The following is a 21675-nucleotide window of genomic DNA, read 5'->3' as shown; positions in this document are numbered from 1 at the left end:
ACAACTCCAAGCACGCCTGGAGGATGCGGACCATTTGGATCCCTTCCAATCAGGATTCAGGCCTCACCATGGGACTGAAACTGCCTTGGTCACGCTGGTTGATGATCTCTGGTGGCTAGGGACAAAGGTGAGAGCTGTTTCCTAGTTCTGCTGGATCTCTCAGCGGCCTTTGACACCATCGACCATAACATCCTTCTGGACCGTCTAGAGGGGCTGGGAGCTGGGGCCACTGTTATACGGTGGTTCCGCTCCTTTCTCCTGGGCCGTGTCCAGAAAGTGGTGGTGGGGGGATGAGTGTTCAGACCCCTGGGCTCTCACTTGTGGGGTGCCTCAGGGTTCCGTCCTCTCCCCCATGCTTTTTAATATCTATATGTTCAAATGGGGCCAGCACAGTAGACTACTGTCTAACTAACAGACAGGCCTTCAAATCAATTAAAAAATTCACAATAGATAATAGGACTGAAAGTGACAATTTACCTCTTATCATCTCCACTACTGGCCAAAATTCAGTTCAGCACTCTCACATAGAACATGAGGATATAGTCAAAGTAAATGATCCAGCATTGCGTAGGAAAAAATGGACACCTGAGATAGCAATTGCAGTTGAGAATAGATTGAATTCACAAACTACAATTGAGTTAAGATCAATTATAATAAACAATTTATCAATAGACTCCTCCCTGACAGCTTATGAAAATCTCATTGAGTCCTTGCAGGATGTGGTCTCGGTTAATATAAACTCAGCCGGCAAGCCACGCACTGCTAAAGGGCACAGCTGGTTTGACCAAGAGTGCCACACAAAGAAGGAAGCCTTAAGGAACGCCTATTTGGCCTATAGAAACGCTGGATTAAGCTACTTACCTCAATCTTATTTCAAAATCAAAAAAGAGTACAAAGCCCTTTTGGCCTCAAAAAAAAGGCAGTCCGAACAAAATTCCTGGTCCCTACTATTGAATGCCTCACTAAACAATGAAACTAAACTTTTTTGGCAACTGGTCTCCGACTCAATGAAAAATAGTTCCTCAGCCCCAAGCTGTGTCATTCCAGCTCAGGTTTGGGAGAACCACTTCAGAAATATATTTATGGAAAATCCAAACCTCCCTTCCAGTTTACAGGAGGATGACAGGGCACAATTGTCACTGCTCCCTAATTGGAGGCCGGTTACTGTGGAGGAAGTCCATACATTAATTGGGAATCTGAAGAGTGGAAAGGCTCCGGGGAAAGACTTTATCCCAGCTGAGTTGATTACATCAAACCAGCACTGGTGGGCTCCGCTTCTGGCAGCACTCTTTACGGTAGTAAATAACTCTGGTAAGGTACCATATAGCTGGAAACATGCTATAGTAGTTCCAATCTTTAAGAGAGGCCACCCAAATGTACCTTCCAGTTATAGGCCTATTAGCCTGCTCTCAATAATTGGGAAACTGTATGCCCATTTCCTCAGTAGCAAATTGACAACTTTTCTAAATGAACATAATATACTATCTGAAGCCCAGGCAGCTTTCCGTGAGAATCATTCAACAACAGACCATTGTCGAATGCTGTCCTTCCTAGCTGAGAAGTATACCAGACACCTACAGGGTAAACTCTTCGTGGCCTTTATGGACCTGAAATCAGCATTTGACTCCATCCCCAGATCCCAGCTATGGTCCAAATTGAGTCTGATCTTGCAGGACAAACGACTTCTCTTTCTTATAAAAGCCCTGTACAATGGAACCAAACTGCAGGTCCAATATGGTCGACAGAGACAGCTATCGAACAGCATTGAGATGACTAGGGGGGTGAGACAGGGTTGTATTTTGGCCCCCACACTGTTTTGTCTATTCTTAAATGACCTAGAAGAGAACTTAATGGACCCAGATGAACACATTCCAAAAATAGGAATGAGAAGGACCTCTTTGTTGTTGTATGCTGATGACGCAGCCATCATCTCGCGTTCCAGGCCGGGCTTGAATTATCTGTTGAGGAAATTTTCTGATTACTGTTCTGGAAATGGTTTATCCATTAATTATGAAAAATCTAAAATCTTAGTCTTCGAAAGAAGATTCTCCCAGTCTAAATGGGTGCTGGATGGCCATAACCTTGAACAGGTAAAATACTTCAGTTACCTAGGGCTCACATTCCATCATACAAGATCTTGGAAGCACCATTGGCAAACCTCCCTTCAAAAGGCGGAGATTACAAAGCTAGCCATACATAGATTCTTCTTCACAAAGGGCGGCAAATATGTTCCAGCAGCCTTAAGGGTTTTCAACGCAAAGCCCGTCTCCCAACTCCTGTATGCAGCAAATGTCTGGCATAATGGGGACCTGCCAAAGCTAGATGGTTTTCAGGCAAAATTTACACGATCTCTGCTGCAGGTACCTAACTGCGTCCCCAACTCCGTACTTTTGTTGGAAGCTGGTGAATGCCCAATTTCAGCTAGAGCGTGGTGGGCTGCCCTAAGACATTGGCTCAGGATTTCAGTGTTTAATCTAGGGAAGGGTCTGTACCAACATTTGACCAATGAGGAATTTGTCAGCAAATGGCAGAAAACCATGGCTAAAAAAGCCACCTCTATTGGTCTGTCTCCCCCCCAACTGTATTACCTGGGCTATGAAGGCGCCCAAAAGGCTTTAAAGCAAAGATTATGGGACAATGCACACAGTGACTTGCAATCTCGATCACATGCAGTCTGTAGTCCACTGGCAGCAGGAGTTCAATATGGGTATGTCTTTGAGTTAACATCTTACATCAAAAACCTGACAGTACCTAACTATCGAAGGCTTTTTACCAAGGCCAGACTGAATGTCTTCCCCTCTGCAGTGCTGGATGGTAGGTTGAGAGGAGTTCCCTACCAGGACAGACTTTGCTCGTGTGCTCAAGACATCGATTCCATAAATCATATTTTGTTACATTGTGCGAAGTATGAGCAGGCCAGGGCTGAATTGATACTACCCTTGCTGGTGCCTTTCCCGGGAAAGTCAGAGATTCACTATGTCAGGTTCCTACTGGAAGACCGGACAAAAGCTAGAACTTTGGCAGTGGCAAAGTTTTTATCGGTGGTTGCAAGAACAAATGAGCCCTATATTCCAAACAAAGTGCTTGATTAACCTGGAGGTAGGCTGTATGAACTCTGTATTGATTTGTAATGTTCTGTTGGTCTCTGGACCGTAATAAAGATTGTTGTTGTTGTAATATCTATATGAAGCCGCTGGGAGAGATCATCAGGGGGTTTGGGCTGGGTGTTCATCAGTATGCAGATGACACCCAGCTCTACCTCTCCTTTAAATCAGAACCAGTGAAGGTGGTGAAGGTCCTGTGTGAGTGCCTGGAGGCTGTTGGAGGATGGATGGCGGCTAACAAATTGAGGTTGAATCCTGACAAGACAGAAGTACTGTTTTGGGGGGACAGAGGGCGGGCGGGTGTGGGGGATTCCCTGGTCCTGAATGGGGTAACTGTGCCCCTGAAGGACCAGGTGCGCAGCCTGGGAGTCATTTGGGACTCTCAGCTGTCCATGAAGGCACAGGTTAAATCTGTGTCCAGGGAAGCTGTCTACCAGCCCGCGGACTGTCTTGCCAGAGTGGTGCATACTCTAGTTATCTCCCGCTTGGACTACTGCAACGCGCTCTACGTGGGGCTACCTTTGAAGGAGACCCGGAAACTGCAATTAACCCAGAATGCGGCAGCTAGACTGGTGACTGGGAGTGGCCGCCGGGACCACATAACACCAGTTCTGAGAGATCTGCATTGGCTCCCAGTACGTTTCCAAGCACAATTCAAACTGTTGGTGCTGACCTTTAAAGCCCTAAACGGCCTCGGTCCAGTATATCTGAAGGAGCATCTCCTCCCCCATCGTTTAGCCCGGACACTGAGATCCAGCGCCGAGGACTTTCTGGCGGTTCCCTCATTGCGAGAAGTAAGGTTACAGGGAACCAGGCAGAGGGCTTTCTCGGTAGTGGCGCATGCCCTGTGGAACGCCCTCCCATCAGATGTCAAAGCAATAAACAACTATTTTACTTTTAAAAGACAACTGAAGGCAGCCGTCTTTAGGGAAGTTTTTAATGTCTGATGCTGTACTGTTTTTAATATTCAGTTGGAAGCCGCCCAGAGTGGCTGGGAAAACCCAGCCAGATGGGCGGGGTATAAATATTATTATTATTATTATTATTATTATTATTATTATTATTATTATTATATTAATGGTTAATGATTTTGTTACAGCATCTTCCAGAAACAGTCAGACCAGAGGTGTTTTCGGACTCAGAATGGAGTCATGAAAGATACAGGTGATCTTCCAAAGCTTTCTCCCTGAAGGGAAAAGTTTCTACGTTGAATTTTTTGGGTGGGATTCACAGAAATGTTCTGCAGAAAACATACCCCAATTACATATGCTTTATATCCCTGCCCTGCCTAACCTTTTAGGAATGGAGGTAGCAGAGTGTGAGGAAGGTGAAGTCTGTAATTCTGGCTTTTGGGAGAAATGGTTGTCCCTACTCCTTAATATGAATGTATGCATTTATTTGTTTGTTTGACTTCTATCCCACCTTTCTTCCAAAGTGTTGGAATTCTAGAAGAGGATATATTCATTATGTATTATCCTTCCTTCTTCACATTTGTGAGTTCACCAGAGTGCCACATCTTTGCAGCTTAACAGAGAAGCTTACTAGGCTAGTTTTAGCTTGTGCAGTGCTATCTTTTTAGAAAAAGAGGTACCGCAACTTGCCATGAACGCCTCTCTTGTTCTCTTTGAATGGCAATAGTGCCCACCTGAGAGGTGGTGGAACTGAGTTCTGACTCAAAGAAAGGTCTGGTGTGGTGAAAGATAAAAATAATATGTGCTCACCCCAGCACCTCTCATGGCCCTATCTGGCAAAACATGAAGAAAGTGGCTAGCCCAAAACCACATAAGGAGCTTCACAAAGGAAGATCATTGTCCTGCTTTCTCTTTCTGCACTTCTTGGGCTTCATGGCCCCTTCCTCCGAATAACCGTCTCTAGTTATTTCCCCCCAGATGTGCTACACTGTCCAGACATTTGCTGGGATGCAAGCCATCCATTCCACTTTTCAATTGTGATCCTGGCATTAATATTCCACATCTCCAAGCCATTCTTTTATGAACTGCTTTCCATAGGGGTTTAAGTTTGCACAGGTCTCTTCTTAATCATCATAGAATGATAGAATTGAAGAGTTGGAAGGGACCCAGGGGATCATCTAGTCCAACCCCCATACAGGGATTGAACTTGCAACCCTGGCACTGATCAGCACCATTCTCTAACCTGTGGTACTGTTTAATTGATATTTTTAGTCAAATATTATTGAGTCCAAGTAGTTGGGGTGGGGATTGCTTCCCATCAGGAAGATGCAGCTGGTGTTCAATCCACTTCTCTTTCCATTTTCTACTTTGTGGCATTCAGGCTGTGTTTCACGGAGGCTGGATCCTTCCTTTGCTTTTATACTGATGTCATATTTGAGGTGAGAGGAGCTGTGACCATCACCTATCACTTTGATTCGTGGTCTAAGCACCTGGCCGAACAGAACACGAAGAAATGGGTTGTTGCTGGGCCTTTGATCAACATTGAAGCAGATCCAGCAGAGGCTGTGGCAGCTGTTCACTTCCCTCACTTCTTGTGTCTTGCAGGTATGGCAGGTTAAAAAGGTTTGTAACAAAATAAATATTGCATGTAACTAGGAAGGGTGCAGTGATGAGCTTTGTCATCCAAACTCATGGGAGGTCATGCCCAGGCTGGCTGCAGAGGAGTGGTGGGAGGCACCAGTTGGGAAGGGAACCCCCAGGGGAAGAAGGCTCAGAGCCAGGAGAGTGCTGGTGGGACAATGACGAGGGATCAGAGGGAGCAGCCTGGGAGCAGGTGGTGTTGCAGGTTGGAGAGGGAGCAGGGTTTAGTGAGCAAGAAGAGGCTGTGACCGAGAGCAGTGCAGAATTGGAGGCAGAAGTGGAGGTTGGAGAGGAGGGGGACTAGGAGACAGATGTGAGGCAGGCCACTGAGAAGCCAGGGAGTCTCCCTTCCTGATGTGACCAGCTTTCTTCTCCATTTGTCTCCCAGAATCAGAAGTGCTATGAAGAAGGCAGAGCAAATACAGACATGGTGATGTAATCTAAGATTGCTTGGAAAGGAGCCTTAGGGAACTGCCTCTATGGGCCAAATCTACTGGAATGTGTTGCTGTGCTCACTAGGCCTGGCATCCTGGGATGGCCTTGTTTCCTTGAGTAAATAATAAAACAAGGTGTTTTATTGCTGACCTGCTCTTTTGTGCTTCTTTCCAGGTAAAGATGGTTCCCAAGTCCACATTGCACATTTTATGGAAGGGGGGATGAGCCTAGAGAAGCCAAACAGAGTGGGGCCGTATCATGTTGTGTTGGAAAACCCAGACTTCTCTTCCCATGGAGCCATTTTGGAAATACCATTGTTTAAGCTAATGAGAAAGGTCCACACTGTAGCACTGCTTTATCAAATGGTTCAGTTCCAGCCACCAAAATTCCACCTGTACCTCCTACCCAATGACTCTTCCGTGAGAAAGGTAACTGGGATTCTCCAACTCTGATTGGTATTCCAGATGGCCTGGATCATTTGCTTGATCATAGGAAGCCTGACAGAGTAGCTATGCAAAATAATACATCAGAGTGTGTTATGGCTCATGAACTGCACCACCCTGTGTTGGCTTGAACTAATTTACAAAACTTCTCACTAACATCAGCATGCCCCTAGAGAGATCAGTAGTTGCCCTTCACTGAGTTACTTTGACTCCCACCAGTAGTGATGTTTAAAAGTGACATTTCTAAATGCTAGGCAGCCTCCTTTCCAGATGGCGAATGCCATGCCTGGTTCCATAGACAACAGCATTGTCACTGAATTTGCTTAGGAATTGGCTTGGTATTTACTAGGAGCTTTCTCCAAGAACTCATGAGGGAAAATGTTGCTTTTGGTTTGCAAAGTTGGCACATGATAGATAAATTGCCTTCTCAATTTCAAGTATTCCTAAGACTATTATGTTATGTTTTGATCAAAGTGTAATGCTTTCTTTTTTTATATAATAATTCTTATTAAATTTTTCCTTTTACAAATTCACCATCTCAAACAATATTCACAAATTTCAACTTTGTGGACTTCCACCAGCTTCTCCACCAATCATCCATATTTTCTATTTTTACGCATTCTCTATACTTAATATTGCCATTTAATATTATCCTTTCAGTTCTATTTATTTTTTACAATACATCTTTAACTTTCACAAAGCCTCTTTAAATCCCACTAGCGTTGTCTGTTCGTCACATATGCTTTTCAGATAATCTGTAAACTTTCTCCAGTCCTCGATGAACTTGTGATCCCGTTGATATCTGATCTTCCCAGTCAATTTGTCCAATTCTGCATAGTCCATAAGTTTCATTCTCCACTCTTCAAGGATCGGTAACTACTCTTGTTTCCATTTTTGGGCCATTAATATTCTTGCCGCTGTTACTGCGTATTGAAAAAGATTGTAGTCCCTTCTGTTTATCTCTCTTCCTATTATTCCTAACAAAAAGGCTTCTGGTTTCCTTACAAATGTATATTTAAACATCTTCTTCAACTCATTGTATATCATTTCCCAGAAACCCTTTACCTTCTTACATTCCCACCACATATGGAAAAACGATCCTTCTTTTTCTTTACATTTCCAACACTTATTACATGTTTTAAACATTTTTGCTAACTTAACCGGTGTAATGTACCATCTATATGTTATAATCTTTAGCCTTTGGCAGAGGAATTTGCCACTCTCCAGGCACCCGGCTTAGATTACATGTTGACCTCCCTGTCTGCGACTCCCGGCAGGAGACAGGCAAGGTCTCTATCGGCGATTCTCCTCAAACGTGAGAAGAACACACCACTCTTCCCTCCTCCCTGTCTTCCCCAGGAGGGGGCAGAGAAACAGACAGAAATGTATTTACATGCCTTTATTTCTGTCTATGCAGCAGTACAGAGAAACACGTCTGCACTCTCCAAACACCAACAGCAGAGAGAGAAACTCCACCCCTGTACTTCCAGTACAGATCAGATGACACTCTGAGCTAACATCCGGTGCTCAGTACAGTGAATAGACTGTCCCTTCGTTCCCACGGTACAGTCACAAACATCAACATCCTGTTTGGCATTCCAGCCAGCTGCAGCTCGCTGCTGCATTGGTCCTTTTTCGTAACACTATATACCATTTTCATAATATTCTCCTTTAATGCTGTACATGCAGTAAATTTCATATTTTCATTCCATACTTTTTCCCAGTCAGCCAATTGTATATTATAACCAAAGTCTCTGGCCCAATGTATCATAACCGACTTTACCTCCTCATCCATCGTTTGCCATTCCAACAACATTTTTGACATTTTTGACATCTTATAATCATTATTTATTATCTGTTTGAAATTTCGATTCTTTTTCTGTATATCCACTCTCTTTGAAGTCCTTTTTAAACATTTCATTTACCTGAAAATAATGCAACCAATCAAACACATGTTCTTTTACTTGTTCATATGGCTTCATTTTCTATTTCCCCCCTTCTTTAATTATTAAATCTCAGTAGGTAATCCAATTCCCTCTCATATTAATTTTCTTTACACTCATAACCTCTAATGGAGACAACCAGTGTGGAACTTTGGGTTCTAATATATTTTTATACCTGTCCCATATTTCTATTATGGAACTCCTGAAGATATGATTCTCAAAACCCTTATGACTTTTCTTCTTCTCCAACCATAAATACGCGTGCCATCCAAATCTGTTATCAAATCCTTCTAAATCTAACAGTTTATTGTTTTTTAATTTTATCCATTCCTTTAACCAACAGAGACAAGACGCTTCATAGTATAATTTCAGATCTGGCAGGGCAAAGCCTCCTCTTTCCTTTGCATCTGTTAATAACTTAAATTGTATTCTGCCAGATATATCTTGAAATTACTCTTTGCCGCTCTTTGAAAGTTGTTGTCCCCTTAAGTATAGGAATCATTTGAAACAAAAATAACATCTTTGGAAGTACACTCATTTTGATCGTTGAAATTCTACCCCCAAAAGAAAGTTTCATCCTTCCCCAAACTTCCAGATCCTTTTTGATTCCGTTCCACACCGGTATATAGTTGTTTTGAAATAAATCAATATTTTTTGAAGTTAACCATATTCCCAAATATTTTACCTTTTTCGCCACTTCAATCCCTGTTTCTTGTTGCATTGCTTCTATTACACTCTGGTCCATATTCTTAACCATTACTTTGGTTTTTTTCTTATTTAGTATAAACCCGGCCACCTTGCCAAATTGTTCAATCTCCTCTAACACCTTGTTTAAACTAGTTAAAAGGACCTTCTATCGTTATTACCAGGTTATCAGCAAAGGCTTTAACTTTATATTCGTTTTGACCTACTGTCACCCCTTTTATTAATTCATTTCGTCTGATTGAACTCAAAAGGACTTCCAGAACCATTATGAATAGCAGTGGCGAAAGAGGACATCCCTGTCTTGTACCTTTCAGTATCTTCACTTCTGTAATTACATTATTCACAATCAATTTAACTCTTTGCTCTGTATAAATCGCCCTTATTCCATTATAAAAATCGTTCCCCACCTCCATAAATTCTAAATTTTTAAACATAAATTCCCATGATATATTATCAAATGCCTTCTCCGCATCTACAAACATTAATATAGCTTGTTTCTCATTCCTAGCAGTCAGATATTCCAAAGTATTTATTATGTTTCTCACATTATCTTTCATCTGCCTGCCTGGAAGAAAACCTGCTTGATCTTTGTGAATAAATTCTCGCAATACCTTTTTTAATCTTTTTGCTAATATTCCAGAAAAAAATCTTATAGCCTGTATTCAACAATGAGATCAGCCTATAGTTCTTGACTTGTGTTAAATTGGAATCTTGCCTGGGAATAAGTGTGATAAAGGCTTCTTTCCAAGTTTCCGGAATATCTTTTTCCTTCAAAATGTTATTCATGACTTCTTTCAATGGTACCGTCAGGGTATGCCTGTTCTTTGTAATAACTAGATGTAAATCCATCTGGTCCTGGAGCCTTTCCTTTTTTCAATTCTTTTATGACCTCTATTATTTCCCCATTCTCAATTGGGGCGTTCAGTCTGTCTTTCTTTTCTGTCGGGATCTTTTGCACCTTTTTTTCTTTTAAATATCTTTCTATTTTCTTCATATTGTTCTTTTCTGTTTCTGTACAAATGATTATAAAAGCCCAAGAATCCTTTTCTGATGCCTTTCGGGTTCTCTATCTCTTCTCCATCCACAATAATTTTGTTGATTGTGTTTTGTTCCTTTCTTTTCTTAATTTGCCATGCAAGCCATTTACCTGACTTGTTGGCAAACTCGAAATTTCTTTGTCTTAGCTTTTTAATATTCCATTCCACCTCATTGTTTATTATCATTGGGAGCTGCGTTTGCAAAACTTTGATGTTTTGTTTTATTTTTAAATTGTTCGGTTTCTTGATTAATTTTTGTTCATTGTCCATTATTTGTTTTAAAATTTCCTTCTTTCCTTTCTCTCTGTTCTTGTTTTTAATCGCATTCTGTTGGATGAAGAATGCTCTCATTACCGCCTTACTTGCGTCCCAAACTGTACTCATCTTTGTGCCTTTGTTAGTATTGTCCATAAAATATTCCATCAACTTCTTTTGCGCCTCTTGTATGATTTTTTGGTCATCCAAGAGGTTATCATTAATTCTCCATCTAAATGATCTTTCTTCATAACCTTTAATCTCCAATTTTATTGGACTGTGTTCTGAAATTACTCTTGGCTGAATTTCAATTTGCCGAATTCTTGGAGTTAATTCATTTGAGACCCAAATTTGATCTATTCTTGATACTGACTGATTTGGTTCTGAATAAAATGTAAACTGTTTCTCTAATGGATGTCTAAGTCTCCAAACATCAATTAAGTTACAGTTTTTCGTCATTGAAAAGAAAGTATTGGGTAGTTTTCCTTCTTTGCTAACTTCTTTATCTCTTAATCTGTCCATTTCCATTGAAACTACTCCGTTCATGTCTCCCATTAGTATGATTTTTTGATCCATATATTCAAATAATCTTTCTTCCAAATTTTTATAGAAATCAGTCTTGTTTCCATTAGGTTCATAGATCCCGACAATTATTAATATTTCGCCTTGCCATTTGACCTGAATTGCAGTTATTCTTCCTTCTTCATCCTTGAAGATTTGCTGAGCTTCAATTTTTTTCCTTACATATAATACAACCCCTCTCTTTTTCCCTTTGTCAGAAGATATGAATTCATTTCCTAATCTGTTATTGATCAAAAATTTTCTGTGTTTCCTTGCCACATGTGTCTCTTGAAGACAGATAATATCCAAGTTTTTCTTTTTTAAATATTGTTCAATTTTGTTTCGTTTTTTCCTATCGTTCATTCCATTGATATTCCAATTCCATAATTTCAACGCCATGGTGAACGCCTTATTAAAATTGATTTAATTTATTTGTTCTTTATAATCTATCCTCTTCTTGTTCTTCCTCTTCTTGTTCCTCGTCCGGCTTTTCCACATTCTTCTCCTTTTCTTCCGGATACTTCCCCCCTAGAGGACCTACTCCTCCCACTGCTTCTCCTTCTTCCTCCTCCTCTGCTGTTAGTTCCTTGTATCATCTCTGGAATTTGCCTGTTTCCTCTGGACTGGTAAGTCTGTGTTTCTTGCTTTTGTAAACAAAGGAAATCCCCTGTGGGAATTCCCATTTGAATTCAATCTTGTTCCTCTTGAGAATTTGGACCAATGGTTTATATGGATCGCTTCGTTTCAACAATCTGACTGGAATATCTTTAAAAATAATTATATAATTCCCATCGATATTCAGTCTTTTTTCTCTATTTTTTTGAAGTATCAAATTTCTCATATCTCTGTCCTTAAAAGTGATCAAACAATCTCCAGGAACTTTCCTTGATTTGGTTGTTCTTACTCTCATCCTGAATGCATTCTGTACAGTTCTCTTGACCTCTTCCTTTTGTAGTTCCAGCCATTGCGCTATCTCTATTACTAATTTCTCTCTGATATTTTCACCTTGAACCTCAGGCACAGCTCTCAGCCTGAGGTTCACTTCCCTCTGCCTCAGTTCATTCATACCAATTACATCCCATATCTCCTCCTGTGACTTATTAACTTCTGATAAACCCACTTTGATTTTCTCTTCCTCACGCTTCACTTCCTTCATTTCAGCTCTTGTCTTCTTCATTCCTTCTTCCAAAGATTGTGTTCTTTTAGATACTTCTTTAATTTGACCTTTCAATTCTTTTACTGTCTTGTCAATTTTTTGGTCCATTTCCCCAATTCTCGTATCTACCTGTTCAATTCTCATATCCACTTGTTCTAGTTTGTCCTCTAAATTCTTTTCACTTTGCCTAATTTCTGCAAACATTCTTAATATTTCTCCTTTAAAATATTTCTCCTTTAGTCGTTTAGTCATGTCCGACTCTTCGTGACCCCCATGGACCAGAGCACGCCAGGCACTCCTGTCTTCCACTGCCTCCCGCAGTTTGGTCAGACTCATGTTTGTAGCTTCGAGAACACTGTCCAACCATCTCATCCTCTGTCGTCCCCTTCTCCTTGTGCCCTCCAAGGACCAGTAGATGTGTAACTCAAAAGATGTGTGCAGAAAAAAACCCCAATTAGAAAGCAAAAAACCTTCCGTAGTTACTAAAAGGCAAACAAAGGACAAGCAATGGAGTCGGAAGCTCTTCTTCCGTTGCGCAGTTTTTTAAAAAGTGAAACTGGGATCGATTTCTCTGTCTTTTTCCCTCACAGTTGCAAAGAGGACCTTCAAAGTTCCAAATTTAAACCCTCTGTTCCCCCTTTTAACTTGGATTCTTCTTAAGATACTTTATGTCTTCTAAAAAGTTAGTTTTTAGCGAGTCAAAAGGGGAAAAGAAACAATAGCCGCTAGCGGCAACTCACTTCTCTGTTCTCCGGCTTTGCTTGTATAATGCGTTCAAACTGATTGCAGATGACAGCTAATCTCGTATTTATATATTCCTCATCCGGCTCCTTCCTGATGTTGAAATCCACTTCTTTTTAAGCAATTTAGCTCCGAATTTCTTATAATCGAGAATTAAGCACTCCCCCTGCAAGCTCGGGGCTTCGTTTTCCGGAGGTAGCTGTGGCTTCCCTTCAGCCTTCTCACCCTCCCCGCAGCACTCTTCGCTCCTTTTGGGAGTTACCTGGTGGCCGGGTGGTCTGCATTTTGGCTTCCGTGGGAACCTGAGTGTCTGGACACCCTCCAGACACTGCTTCTGGGGGCCACTGCGCCCTGTGACACTCCTAAATCCTCCGAAAAACCCGGGATTCTCCACTCGGAAAAATCCCTGCTTGCGATGGGGTCGCTCTCAACCGGAAGTCCACCCAAAGTGTAATGCTTTCTATGCTTTCCTGTGTTGCCTCCTCAGGAGAGTTAGCAGGGTGTCCCAAGATAGCTGGTACCTCTGCTGTTTCATAGGTTAAGCTGGCCAATTCAGGGGTCCAGAATAGAGTTCCCCAGGTGGTCAGAAAATTGCCTGTCCATATTTTGGTCTCTACTACCAAAGTGGTTTAGTTTTCATTATATTACTGATAGAGATCCTGTGTCCCTTGAAATTCTGTGGGACTACAAAGCCCATCATTCCTGACCTATACTGTCTGTGGCTGATAGGAATCCAATGACACCTGGAAGGTTGCAGGTTCTCCATGCCTACCTTACAAGCTGCAACAGAGCCAAGCAAGGGGTAGGGATCCAGTCTTCTAGAAGTTGGTTACCTTTCTTGCATATCTCAGAAGTGACCTTCTTTGCCTTTCCCAGGCGGTTGATGATCATGAACGTAGTCATTCACAGAAAATAGAGAAGCCCCCCTGCACTCAGAGCCCTCTGAGAATTGGCTGTCGCTTCGTTGTGGAGACAAATGGTGCCAAAGTTTGCCCCAAGGTGAGGCACAAAGATGATGAAAAGCTTTGCTAGGGCACAGCCAAGGCTGTGAAGTATGAGAATGGAGGGGACTCCACCAGATCCCTCATCACCCCTTAATTTGAATCCCACATAAGGTTTAATGCAGGGGTCGGCAAACTAAGTTCCACGGGATGGATCAGGCCCAATTGCCTTCAAGATCCAGCCCATGGACTGTCCGTGGATCAGCGTGGGGATTCTGTTCGTTTGGACTGTGCCATCCCCCCACAGCGCCATTCCATCCCCGCCCTTCTCTATCACACATACCGCGGCACCCCCTCCTCCCTCCTTCCTCCTGGCTTCTCCCCACCCTGCCTAGAGAAGGAAGGGGGCTAGACTGAACTGGCTGACTGACATTTTAAGCAGCCCCTCTCCAGAGCCAGCCCTTTTGCACTGCTTATCTTCCCTCCGCTGCCGCTGCACTGGTGCTCCTGTGAGCCAGAGAGTGGAGTGGACAAGCTCACTCTGCCTACCCACGAGAAGCAGCAGTGGTAGTAGCCCCAGGGAAGGTAAGCTGGGGGTGGGGAGGAGGACCACTTGCCCCCCTCGCATCTTCTTCCAGCTCCCCCCCCCCCCCGGTGTCACTTTTCCAGCCTGCCACAAGTTCTGAGGGACAGTGGACCAGTCCATGGCTAATTTTCCCCCCCAACCCCTGGTTTAATGTTTCCCCACAGGAAGTGAAGTTTCAATACCTGGATTCTGACAAGCTGCAGCAGTACGTGGAACTGTCTGCTGAGCAAATGCAAGACACATTCAACTTCTGTGTGATGGACAAGCGCAAGAATAAACTCATCTGGGTGGCCCAAGTGACACAAGGTGAGTTTGAATGGAGGAAGATCAGTAGGTTGGACCATAATTTGGGAGGCAGGGTGATAAAGGACATGCCAGTCACATTCCTTCTTTTGACTGCCTCTTTCCTATTCTGTTTCAGAAGAGTTAAAGTCCCCTGAGATGACTTCTCCTCTTCTACATGCAGCACAAGGTCAGCAGGTTTTAATTATTTCCTCATACTTAAATCTCACCTTCCTCCCAATGGAAGCACAGAAACCTCCGGCAGCAGGCAGGGTCAGACAGAGATCCCTGAATGGGGGCGTGATTTCTCCTGGTATGTGTTACAGCCTAGGCTTCTCAGTTTTCAACTTAGCGTCAGTTGTTAAAATATTGTTTTTAATGGGTTTAACTGGTTTTCTAACTGCATGTTAATGTGTGTTCTTGTTGCTTCCCCCCCCCCCCCCCTTGTGAGCCAGCTAGAGAACGTTTGTTATGAAGTGGCAATATAAGTACACAGTAAGGGTTATTGCACAGAGTCCTAAAAAGTGGCTTTCTTCCCAGGGTAGAGGCCTTGTGGGTAAAGTTTTCATGGATTTAAAAGCTGGCATAATGGCCACTCTCTTCCCACAGAAGAAAGGAAGGATCATGGGAGACCCCCACGGCAGGCAGGGTGGAACAGGGATCACTGTGTCTCTGGTTTGGTCCCTGTAAAAATTGTGCAAGTGGGGCTTATGCCCCCTGGCACCCCACACTGCTATAATGTAGAATGGAAGGTGAGAAGTGGGGCTAGAAAATTTTGATGTTGCACAATGCGCTGCTATAATTTGAGACCCGAAAGTGTGGCACAGGTTCATGTCCCATAATTATCATTTTCCCATAATCCCTCCTTGTTGCCTACCTATCCACTAAATTTCTCTTTTCCAGGTGCTTCTTCCTGCACTCGGTCTCATGCTGCATCAAGTGGCACTGACTCAGGGCATGGTATGGAAAGCAGGTAGGGCTTGACATTCCCTTTCCTCACACAAAGCCAGTCCTGCTATTAGGGACAATGCAGCAGCTGCCACAGGCAGACAGCAGATGTTGGGGGGTGCTGTTTAGGCATTGGCTGCACTGCTGTTGCTGGAGGAGCAGCAACATGCAAATGTGTAAGGTCAACAGAAGCTAAATTGGGTATCTCTCTAAATATCGGTTGCATGCAAGGCTCCCCTCAGAGCAGGAGGTGGTTTAGCTCCAATCCCAGCATTGTGTTGCTTGGACCTTGAATCACTGATCAAAGATGGCTCTCTAAGCTTCAAAGCAACTTCAGGCCACCCCTCTTTCCCCTCCCTCAGTGCCAGTCACAGTCATGGAAGGTGACAGCACCTCCTGATGTAGTTCCTTCTCATATCCCTTTGCTGAGCTTCTCTTGTTTTGTGTCTGCTTTTCCCTGCTGTTGGAGGCGCCAGTGCAGAGTGAAGGTGAGGACCATCAGAGAACGTCTGCTGTCCGTCCTGGAGAATCTGGATGAGGATGAACTCAAGAGGTTCAAGCTCAATCTCAGCGATTGGGGTGGCTATGGCAACATCCCTCGAGGGAAGCTAATGAAGGCGGATGTCATGGACCTGAGCATGCTGCTGCTTGGTTACTACATGGAAGATGCTGTGCAGGTGGCGGCTGAGGTGCTCAGAGCCATCAACTGCAGGCCTGAGGCAGAGAGGCTCATCTCCCTCTCGGAGACTGAGTAAGAAAGAAGGAATTCCAGCTCACAGAACTTGCTAGGGTGGAAGGCAAATGGAGTGCCACCTGCCCCAGCCCCCCCCCCCGGCAAATGCAGAGTGGTGGATTGATAATCTCTTCATGGGGGCAGTGGGGATGAGAGGATAGAAACCTTACATCAGGGATAACCAACCTGGTGCCCTTCAGTAGTTGGCTTATCTTTTTTATTTAACAGAATGTGTGTAATGCTCAGTTATAAGAAACAAATCACTAAGCTATTTGTATAAAACAAAAAATATTATTTTTAAATAAAAGTCAGAGGTTTAAAATGAGTTGAGCTTAAAAAAATTCAAAATGTTAATAATATCAGCAGCTAAAATATAATTTTTAAAATAAAATCACCTCTTAAAAGACGTGTCAGCTTTACGTATCTGTTTAGGCTTGCCGAAACAAATTTTTTATTAGCAGGCACTGAGCATAGTACAAAGAAGACAGCTGTCAATGGGCAAGCCGTTCCAGAGTGTAGGTGCTGCCTTGCTAGAATATGGATCCCCTAGAGGTGTTGGACTGCTGCTCCCATCAGTCCCAGCCAGCACTGCTAAAGATCAGGCATGATGGGAGTTGTAGTCCTGCAGTTTATTTAGGGCAGTGTTTCCCAACCGGTGTTCCGCGGCACACTAGTGTGCCGCGAGACGTTGCCTCGTGTGCCGCTTGGGAAACACTGCTCTAAGCGAGAGGGGACTCTGCTCAGGCTGCATCCGCCGTGCGCGAGGGAGGCGCTTCCTCTCGTGAGGGAGGCGAGAAGAAGGGAGGCGGGGCCGAGCAGGCGGATTGGCCCGGCGGCGGCCGTGACGTCACCCTGCGCGCGGCGGCAGATTCGAAACTCCTCAGGCGCAGGCGCGGCTGGAGCAGGAAGGCCGCTCTGCTTGAGAGGAAAGAGAGGGAGCCGCCGCCGGCGGGATGAAGAACACCGTTCCGCGGAGCACCGTGAAGAAGCTGCTGAGCAAGCACAAGCCGCACTTGCCTCAGGGTCTTACTGCCCACCCGCCTCTGTTTCCTTGCTGTGCTTGCTCAAACGGAACAAAGAGCAGGGAAAGCCCCTCCCCTCCAGGCAAGCAGGCAGGAGGGGGAGAGAGAGAGAGAGCGTGCGAGCTGGCTGGCTTGGGTGAGTAGGTGAGGGAAAACTTTTGCCTTCCTTTCCTCCCTCCCCGTTATACCCCTCTCCTGCATTCTTAGCCAGCTGCTTCTCTGCACACCCCTCTCGTGCTCCTTGTCCGTTCTGTGTTTTTCCTTCCCTCCCCACTTAAAATGTGGTTTAAAAGCATGGATCCACATGGATCCTCAGGATCTTTGCATTGGGTCACCCCAAATTCACCAACAGATCACATAGCATGTCCATGGCTACAGCCTGCCCTCCAAAAATCACGCACCCACTGTTGCCTGGGGCTGCAGTGGTGCAAAAACGTGGTTACAAAACATGGATCCACAGGGATTCTCAGGATTTTTGCATTGGGTCACCCCAAATTCACCATCAGATCACATGTCTGTGGCCACAGCATGAAGCACAAAAATGATACATCATTAATATTCACTGCCCACGGCGGCAGCCAATCGGCTGCCGCAAAGGGCGGGCCCTCACAGGTTCACTGAATAAAGTATTTTATAATTTTTCATATTTCTGTTTACTTACTATTTCATAATAAAGTAATTATAAAATACTTTATTTGTGTTTATTTGATTCCTATTAAAGAGAGTTACTTTATATATAGTCAATATAGGCACAGAGTTAATTTTTTAAACATTTTCTAATGGTGGTGTGCCTCGAGATTTTTTTCATGAAACAAGTGTGCCTTTGCCCAAAAAAGGTTGGGAAACACTGATTTAGGGCACTGTGTTGGCTACCACTGCTGTACATACAAAAGCTGTTTTCTCTGCGGCAATGTTGTTGGGGATATGAAGACATGGATCTAGTTGTGCATCCACACCACATTTTTAATGCACATTTAGAGCATGTGGCTTCCCCCAAAGCATCCTGGGAACTGTAGTTTAGCCCTTCACAGGGCTGAAATACACCATGCTCTAAATAAAATACTGTTCCCAGGATTCTTTGGAGGAATTTATGCACTTAAATGGTGTTGATCAGCCCTTTGTCTTGTGTCCCTCAGATTTGAGGCTTACAGAAGAGCACTTCACATGGTCACGCAAGATGGGAGTTGTACTCCAGCATCTTCTGGAGGGCACCATATTGACTACCCCTGATTCACATGGTCTCATGTTCCCCAGTTTGGGGAGTTTTGCTACAACATGATGAGGGGACAGCTTGCTCTGCCTGGGAATAGGTACATCAGTGAAGCTTCTCACAAATTTAGGGATGTGTTTCTCACTTTAGGTAAAACCTGCAACCTGCCCTTTGTAACTTCCTGAACCCCTTGCCTGCACCCACCGTCATACTTTAGGATTACCTGCATAGGCCACCACTTGGAACATTCTAGAGCTGTTTTTCAACTTTGGGTCCCCTGATGTTGCTGAACTTCAACTCCCACCCTTTTTGAGATCAGGTTAAGCTAGCTGGGGGTGATGGAACTTGTAGACCAACAACATCTGGGGGCCCAAAGTTGAAGATCATTCTCTAGAGCAAGAGCAGGTAACCGTTGAAGCTCCAGAAGTTGTTGAACCAACTCCCATCAGCCCCAGCCAGCTTGGCCAATGGAGCCCAGGATGATGGGAGTTGTAGTTCAGCAACATTTGGAGGGCCAAAGGTTTCCCACACTTTAGAAATTTGGGGGCTTCTTTTCCCTTCATTTCCTGACAGTATTTAATAGCTTCACAAATGTACTCAGTGATCCCTTTTTTCCTTCCTCCAGGAAGTAGTTCATTCTGAAACCTGTGCCTTAGAACTTAAGAAGAACCTGCTGGATCAGGCCAGCATCCTGTTCTCACCTCTGCCAACCAGATGGCTGTGGGAAACCTGCAAGTGCAAAACTCGCTCCCTTTCTGTGGCTTCCAGCAACTGCTATTCAGAAACATTTCTGCCTCTGACTGAGGAGGGAGAGCACAGCCATCATGGCAAGGAGCCGTGTCTTCCGTGAAGTTGTCCAGTAACTTTTTTGAAACCACCCAAGTTAGTGACCAGCACTGTCTCCTGTGGAAGTGAGTTCCATGGCCTAACTCTGCGCTGTGTGAAGGACTTCTATCTGACCTGCGTCTTCCAACATCCAGACTCATTGGATGCTCACTGGTTCTAGCTTTCCAAGAAAGGGATAAAAACATTTCTCTGTCCACTTTGCTCACACCCTGAATAATGTTATAAACTTCTATCATGTCCTCTCTTAAAGGTAAAGGTAAAGGTACCCCTGCCCGTGCGGGCCAGTCTTGACAGACTCTGGGGTTGTGCGCCCATCTCACTTAAGAGGCCAGGGTCCAGCGCTGTCTGGAGACACTTCCGAGTCATGTGGCCAGCGTGACATCGCTGCTCTGGCGAGCCAGAGCCGCACACGGAAACGCCGTTTACCTTCCCGCTGGTAAGCGGTCCCTATTTATCTACTTGCACCCGGAGGTGCTTTCGAACTGCTAGGTTGGCAGGTGCTGGGACCGAGCAGCGGGAGCGCACCCCGCCACAGGGATTCGAACCGCCGACCTTTCGATCGGCAAGTCCTAGGCGCTGAGGCTTTAACCCACAGCGCCACCTGCGTCCCCCATGTCCTCTCTTACCTTTTCTCTAAACAGTCTCAAACCCGGCAGCCTATCTCATATGGGAGTTGCTGCATCCCCTCAATCATTTTGCTTGCCCTTTTCTGAACATTTCCCAACTCTACAATGTCCTTTTTGTGGTGTGGAACCAGAACTGTACACAGTATTCCAAATGTGGTTGGCCATGGATTTGCAAAATGGTATGATATTCAGTTTTAAGTTCAGCTCCTTTCCTAATGATCCCCAGCATGGAATTGGACCTTTTCACAGCTGCCGCACACTAGATCCACCTCTTCATCATGCTACCCACTGTGAATTTTAGCCCATTGAGCTCTTAAGAATTCTCCCACAAAATCCCTAGCCTTTCCCAATAGAGCTTCAATTTCCAGACCTCCAGGGAAATACCAATGAGCCACACAAAGCAGTTCTGGTATTTCCCCCTTTATTCCCTTATAAAAGAAAAGACACGACACAGTCTTCTATAAAAGTATAAAAAGAGTTTACTCACATTCTGTTCACAATTGGATCCCAGAAGGCAAACTTAGTTTTCAGGTGTATGTTATTTTTCAAAGCTAACTCATAAGGAGACAGTCCCTTTGTCCTCTCTTGGCTGGAGGCCAAGAGAGCATCTTTGGCTAAGCAGATGTTGCTTCTTCAACTAAAGTAGTCAGAGAGAGAGAGATGGCTGCCCTGCCCTGTGCTATTGTTGTTACCTGCACGGGTGAGGCCACACCCACCTCTAGTCACATGCAGAGGAAGTTTACCTGCTGGCTGGACAAACATTCCTCCCCTTGTGTAAACGTTCACTCTAGGAATGTTGTACTTAACTGCTCTTGTGTTTGACATACCACAGCAGAGCTGTCTCATTCACTAAGCACAGTGCCTCTGGTGAGCAAAGTCCCTCCTGAGGCTGCAGTTCAGTGCATGTTCCTTTCCTGACAGGACTTTTTTTCTTGCTGGGAGATGTACATCTTGGGAGGAGGAGCAGGTTTCAATCCCAGGAGATGAACAGAATCCCAGGAGATGAAGCCAGAGAGAGCCAGCCTGTCCTTCTCCAAACTTCCTGGGTGGTGGTGACTCCAAGTTGCTTTGCCTTAGGGCTTCCTAACATTTCTCCTTTCCAGTTTGTACATTGTAAATAAAAGTACTTTGTAATAAAGATATTTTACCAATAACATTCTGTCCTTTTCATTAGGCCTGCATAAGCTTCCAATATTCTTTCATCCAAAGGAAACTGGTCCAAGAAGTCTCTCTCAATTTTTGGTACACTTCATCATGGGAATTTGGTTATTTGAAAGAAATGAGAGGAATAGTCTGGGATGCACAGAAGTCCACCCAAGATTTCTGGGCACCTGCACTAGATATCGAAGAAAGCCCTCCTCTAACCAGCTCCCTACAGATCCAGATAATTTGATCAGGACCGACCGACCAGAGAACTTGGGGGAGTTCTCCTTCCTATCCCTAGTCCAATCCACTTCCCGGAGCCTGTGCCTGGTCGCTGCAGTTCAGGGGAGCCAACTTGAATTAAATATGTGGGGGGGGGCTTAGGCAGTGGTGTAGTGGGGGGTGC

At 44.3% G+C, this 21675-nt stretch overlaps 1 protein-coding gene across 6 annotated transcripts in view; it reads left to right on the top strand.

The window, feature by feature from the left end:
- The window catches only part of LOC310829179 (uncharacterized protein), a 73692-nt gene extending 52412 nt beyond the window's left edge, over nt 1-21280 (top strand). The window contains exons 6-12 of one of the 6 annotated variants that reach the window (XM_083707373.1): nt 4204-4268; nt 5397-5620; nt 6266-6519; nt 13809-13931; nt 14624-14765; nt 14881-14931; nt 15645-16980. In XM_083707373.1, the coding sequence (XP_083563499.1) occupies nt 4204-4268; nt 5397-5620; nt 6266-6519; nt 13809-13931; nt 14624-14765; nt 14881-14931; nt 15645-15718 (933 nt within the window). In that variant the 3' untranslated portion in view covers nt 15719-16980. Of the gene's footprint in view, nt 1-4203; nt 4269-5396; nt 5621-6265; nt 6520-13808; nt 13932-14623; nt 14766-14880; nt 14932-15644; nt 16981-18580; nt 18600-19279; nt 19742-21093 lie in introns of those variants that run through there. The other 5 variants (XM_083707370.1, XM_083707372.1, XM_083707371.1 and 2 more) reach the window with 5 other exon arrangements.
- Nucleotides 21281-21675: the final 395 nt, after the last annotated feature.

Source organism: Podarcis gaigeae (genome assembly GCF_964106915.1).
Source record: "Podarcis gaigeae genome assembly, chromosome: 13".
Taxonomy (NCBI): domain Eukaryota; kingdom Metazoa; phylum Chordata; class Lepidosauria; order Squamata; family Lacertidae; genus Podarcis; species Podarcis gaigeae.
This window is presented reverse-complemented; position numbering and strand designations above follow the sequence as displayed.